Here is a 6,000-nt window from a genome sequence, read left to right as displayed (position 1 = left end):
TTTTTTTCTGATCGCAAGAAATGAACGATTTTATTTATTTATCTCTAAAAACAGACACGCAACTAAATAAAAGACGAGTAATAATAATAATAATAATAATAATAATAACAATGTAACAGCAGCTGTTGTGCAGCAGCGCGTGTTTTATGGCAGCAGCGGGTTATTGATCAGAGTGTTTATATAGATGATGATTTATTGGCCGTTCGGTTTGTAATTAATTCATTAATCAATCGTGTCATTAATTAATTAAAGCGCTGTGTTCGTTCAGATTTACGGGCTGAAAACAACAAGCAAACATTTGAGTTTTTATTAAATAAAAGTGCATTACATTCACCTGCCATGATACACAACTGCGCAGGCGCCAGTCACAACTGAAAACATATAAATAAAGGTGTGTGAACTCTCTCTGTCTGTACAGGTGCGTGTGGTGCGTTCACGGCCTCCTCCTAATTAAAGATTGATGTGTGTGAGGAGGCCTTCACGCAATTGTGTGTGTGTGTGTGTGTGTGTGTGTGTGTGTGTGTGTGTGTGTGTGTGTGTGTGTGTGTGTGTGATAGAAAAGGGAACCCAACTGATCTGTGATCTGTACAAAAACACTTAAATTATTCACAGCTGATCATTTGTATCGATACGACTCACGGCGCTATTTACAAGTCAAGTCTCCTGTGACGTCACCTCCTCGCTGTCCCGTCGCGAGCCGCCATCAGCGTGCAAGAAAAAAAAACAGAAACAACACAAAAATCAAAAAGAGATCTGCAGACTTCGACAGTTCAGTTCGTGTCCGTTAAAAACCAAAGAAGAAGAAGAAGAAGAAGAAGAAGAAGAGGAGCAGCAGGAGGCAGTTAGGAGCTGTCGGTGTCGGCTCCGTGCAGCTGCAGCAGCGGGCCCGGTTTGTGTTTCTTCAGCAGCTGTGTGATCTTCTCGTCGTCCGAGTTCGGGTCCAGAGGTTTGTTGTAGTCGTCGTCCTCGTCCTCGTTGTCCGAACTTCCCTTCAGCCGCTCGGTCTCAGAGTCCTGCTTCTTCTTGGCCGTCGCCATCTCCGCCGCGTGCTTTTTCCTCCACTTCGTCCGCCGGTTCTGGAACCACACCTGGGCCGAACACACACACACACACACACACACACACACACACACACACACACACACACACACACACACAGGTTCCGTTACTTTTACAGTCCGACTATTAAAAATCAACTTTGGATTCAAGAAACTCGAGCTGTGAATTATTATTATTAGAATTATAATAATAGTAATAATAATAGCTGTAATACTACTACTACTAATAGTAATAATAATAATAATAATAATAATAATAATAATAATAATAAAACCTTTTATTGTTTATTCACTTTTTATATTCTGTATCTTCGGTTCTGTTGCTGTCTGACGTCACTGAGCGGCTCCTGTCTGAGAACCGCTTTATAAATAAAGTTTTCTTTGTTTCTATCATTAAACAATATTTTACTTAATATTTCTGTAACTCGTAATTATTCCTGATGTACTTAGAACGCTTCGAAATAAATAAACACGTTGCATTGTGGGAGTCAGGTGAAGCTGGTGACGTTCACGGACGTTTACATTTAAATAAACATGTAAAATATGTTTAAATATTAAATCATGTTCATTAATTAGCAGATTATTATTTTTACTTCTTTAGAGAAAAATAGATTTTAATTAAAGAAACATGAAGAAATAAATTGATTCAAATGTGTGAAAATGTTTAAATGATTCACCTAAAAAATAGATTATTAAGATTATATAATTACTATTATTAATAGTAATAATAACAATAATATTATCATTATTATAATTATTATTATCGTTATTCAGCTCTTCGTACAAACATTAAAACATCATTTCCTTATTTCTCAGCAGAAGCTGACGGACGGTGAGGAAATGAAAGCAGACGGTGTTCGGTTGGTTCTGCCGGGTTCTGGTTATGTTTCTATTATTCTACTGGACCTGAGTTACCTTGACCTGGCTCTCCGTCATGCCCAGGGAGTATGCGAGCCGCGCTCTCTCCGGACCCGCCAGGTACTTGGTCTGTTCAAAAGTCTTTTCCAGCGCAAAGATCTGCTGTCCGGAGAAAGTGGGCCGGGTGTGTTTCCTCTTCCCGTCCTTGTCCAGTAACACGGAGTTCTGATCTGGAACCAGAACCACACAATCACATCAATTAATACAAAGTGTGAACATTTTATTTTTCCCGTCAGATTATTAAATGAGCGGTTCCGGAGTCACCGCGCACTTACGGGGCGAACAGGCGAACCTGGCGTCCCTCCAGTGCGGGTTCTGCATGACTCCGGGCCAGAAGATCGGCGTCCGGCCCGGCAGGTCGGCCAGCGGCTTCGGGTACCGGGCCACCGCCACCGCCGCGGCGCTGGGGCTGAAGTAAAGTCCGGGAGGCGGCGGCGGGCTGAGGCTGCTGAACCGGGGCAGCCCGGACAGAATCCCCGCAGAGGACGAGGCGGCGGCCACGGCCACGGTACCGCCGGCGGAGTGGAGCGAGGGTCGGCTCAGGATGTCGTTAATTCCGTGAGGGGTGGCGGAGGAGCACTGCTGCGGAGAACCGAGCCCCGAGGACAGACCCGAGGAGCTCTTGATCCCCGGGGAGGACACGGCCATGCCGCCCGGGTTGGGAGACGTGGTGGCCGGGGAGGTGGAGGAGTTGGGCCCGCTGGAGGACAGCGGGTAGGACGGGTACAGCGGGGTCTTCATCTCCGCCATGCTGTGCAGCGCGGCCAGAGGCGGGGTGCTGAGGAGGAAGCTCTGTCGGGACCCGTCCATCTGACCCACCGCTAACATTACCACCTGTGAGGGGGGACACCCGGCGGGACTGGAGCAGGTCTGTGAGGGTCTGTAGGGCCCTGCGCACCTGACAGAGTCCGGACTAAAACAAAACCAGAACCCGGTCTGCTCGGCACTCACAGTCAAAGCCCATGTCAGGACGGGTCTGAGAAATCCAGAAGAAAGCTCCAAAGAAGAAGTGAGCCGAGGTTCCTCCGCAGACAGCCGGGTCCGGGTCTTCTCAGCCGGGTCCGGGTCTTCTCAGCCGGGTCCGGGTCTACAGGTCCGGGTCTACGGGTCCGGGTCCACTTTAAAGCCACTTTGTGTGCCGAGCTGAAGAAGTTGAGAGATAATAAAAGTGATCATGTCTCTGCTCTCTATTAGCTGCACGCAAACTTTGAGAGGACGACACACACGGCAGGAGGAGCTCGCTCCTGATTGGCTGACCCCGCGGTGACGTGACGGGCCTGGATTTGGGCCGGCCCTCTGATTGGCTCCGCGGTTCGGCTCTGATTCGCTGCAGGAGCCGCGAGAAATCATTTTTAATATTCGATGAAGGTTAACAGAAGAATGTGGATATAAAGAGTAAATATCGATCTGCTAAACCGTGATCAGATTATTAAATATATATCATTTAATAATACTCAAGTTTAAATAAACACATTAACAAACTACTTCAGTAATTATGTTATTGAGTTATACAATATTATCAGCCTGATTAAATTAATCTTCGTTAATATGAAACAGTTAAAATTACAGTTAATGAATCATTTCTCTCTCCGTCATCATGACGTCATATAATCTATCAATAAATCATATTTGTGTCTTTTATTCATTTTTACCCACAAACATGAGAGTGTTGAGCTGCAGGCCACCAGGAGGCGCTCTGTGCTGTCTGCCTTCATTTGTTCTCTTTATTTAAATATATTTACATAAATTTATGTTTATATAAAAATGTATTTTCACAGGTGGTGACGTCAGTCAGCTCGTCAGGCTAATCATCGTTAGCTTCGTTAGCTTGTTTACTGAAAACAGTGAAGAAGAAAACTGATCTGATAAAAAAAACAGAAAAACTAAAAACACACAAAAAAAATTTCTTTATTCTTCATTTCAGCTCTAAACCACCTGAATTATTCATCACTTTATATTTTAATTATTAATAATAATGAAAACAAGTTATTTATCAGATCACATCTAATTTTAATTATCACTAAATAATAATATTTTTTTTCATTTAACATGAATTAAATCCAAATTGAAACGTTTGTTTTTACCTTTTTAATAAATAAACTCCACCAGTAAACATGCTAACAGAGTAGCATGCTAGCAGCCAGCTGAGCTAACGGGTCAGAACCGAACAGAAGCTGCAGATTTTTATTTTACTGTTAAAATAAAAATGTAAAATAAACACACGAGTGATTTAAGGTAAAAACTTGAAATGTTCCTTTAATCAGCAGCACAGACTAAAACTACATGTTTATTAAACATTTATAAATGTATTTATTTATTGAATAAATGTATTTATTAAACATTTATAAATGTTTAATACATGTTATTTTAGCGCATTTCTGTAAAAATATAATTCAAACTTTACATTTCTGTTGCTTCACTTCTTCATTTCTCTGCTGAGACGATTCGATGTTTCAATTAGCTGGAAGATTTAAATCTTATATTTATATTTTATATTTTACATTGAGGACAAAATGTTGCATCATCTCCTTAAAACCATCCAGTTTATTTCTTCTCTGTGATTATTAGATTACTTTAGTGCTACTTTACATGTGACCTGTGGACTTTACATCAGAACCAAAACAGAACCTTTACTGACAATCTGACAAAAACTCAGATCATCTGAAAAATGCTGAATATGATCCCGATAATCTACTCAGATCATTTAATCTGATTACAAATATAATTTTAATCCAGATTACATTTGAAATGATTTGTATCTGTGTGTGTAGAATCTGTGAATACATTATAGTTACATCATGACGGACAGGAGAGTAACTGACTACATGTAGCAGGATTACATCATTAGGTTTCCACAAAAAAGTCTTCAGTTAAAGTTACAGAAACAGATGTAATCAGATTACATTTAGTTACTAACAGGATTATAATTTTAGAATAAAAACCTGAAATATTTAATGGGTTTCACACAAGATTTAATAAAAATCACCTCACTGATATTTTATATCTTTTTTATTTTGTTCAGTCTCGAAGTAACTGAAGTAATCAAGTTACACTGATACACTGATCAGCATGATCAATAATCTCAACACGATCAATAATCTGAACATGATCGATAATCTGAACATGATCGATAATCTGAACATGATCAATAATCTGAACATGATCGATAATCTGAACATGATCAATAATCTGAACATGATCGATAATCTGAACATGATCAATAATCTGAACATGATTGATAATCTGAACATGATCGATAATCTGAAGTGTTTGTTTGGTTATTTGTAGCGTTTTGTTTGCTTCATTCAGACTTCAGAGTTGAACAACATGTGATTGTGTTTATTTGTTTACTTTATTAATTTCCTTCTTCAGCATATTCAGGTTCGTCTCCTGACGTCACACAGGTGGACAGGTGAAGGACCATGATGCACCTGGGTGGGCCTGAGCAGGAGAGGCTGTGTTGGTGTGTTTGGGATCTGATCTCCGGTCAGCTGCAGCTCTCTGAGTTTCATGATGAAGTGATTTAAATGATCTGATAAATCGGAGCCGCTCAGTCCAGATCCTGCAGAACCAGGCGGAGCCAGCCGAGCACAGACTGATGGATCGATAGTTACTCTGTTCACGCTGAACACCGGAAGCTGTTTTCATTCCATCGACCTGATCGTCACCTGACTATGTAAATATTTGATAAACATAAATCATCTCATGTAGAATTCAGCTGTTTTAACATTTCATTGATGAATAAAATGAGTGTGAACTGATTATTGATCACTGTGATCAGATCGATGAGGGCGCTGATCAGAGCCTCCACTGTGTTACTGTGGTGCGGAGGCGCCCCCTGCTGCTCGGTCAGAGAACAGCAGCCGCTGACCTGGGAACAGCAGAGAGTAGCAGAGTAATCCACTACACCTGCTGACTTCAGGTACAGATCACGTGCTGCATCAGAACCTCAGAGCGGATCAATAATCAGACACATGATTCACACCTGCACGCTTCATGGGTCCTGATTCTCCAGATCACAGAA

The 6,000-nt window shown here is 41.4% G+C and overlaps 1 protein-coding gene across 1 annotated transcript; it reads right to left on the bottom strand.

Moving 5' to 3' along the window:
- Nucleotides 1–207: 207 nt before the first annotated feature.
- nkx6.1 (NK6 homeobox 1) lies at nt 208–3,314 on the bottom strand. Its single transcript, XM_037116774.1, has 3 exons — nt 2,252–3,314; nt 1,974–2,146; nt 208–1,088 (listed from the first exon to the last, which is right to left on the bottom strand). The coding sequence occupies exons 1-3, from the start codon at nt 2,802–2,804 to the stop codon at nt 843–845; spliced, it is 972 nt and encodes a 323-aa protein (XP_036972669.1). The 5' UTR covers nt 2,805–3,314; the 3' UTR covers nt 208–842.
- Between the last annotated feature and the right edge of the window lie 2,686 nt (nt 3,315–6,000).

This window comes from Acanthopagrus latus, chromosome 12, assembly GCF_904848185.1.
Source record: "Acanthopagrus latus isolate v.2019 chromosome 12, fAcaLat1.1, whole genome shotgun sequence".
In the NCBI taxonomy this organism is placed as follows: domain Eukaryota; kingdom Metazoa; phylum Chordata; class Actinopteri; order Spariformes; family Sparidae; genus Acanthopagrus; species Acanthopagrus latus.
This window is presented reverse-complemented; position numbering and strand designations above follow the sequence as displayed.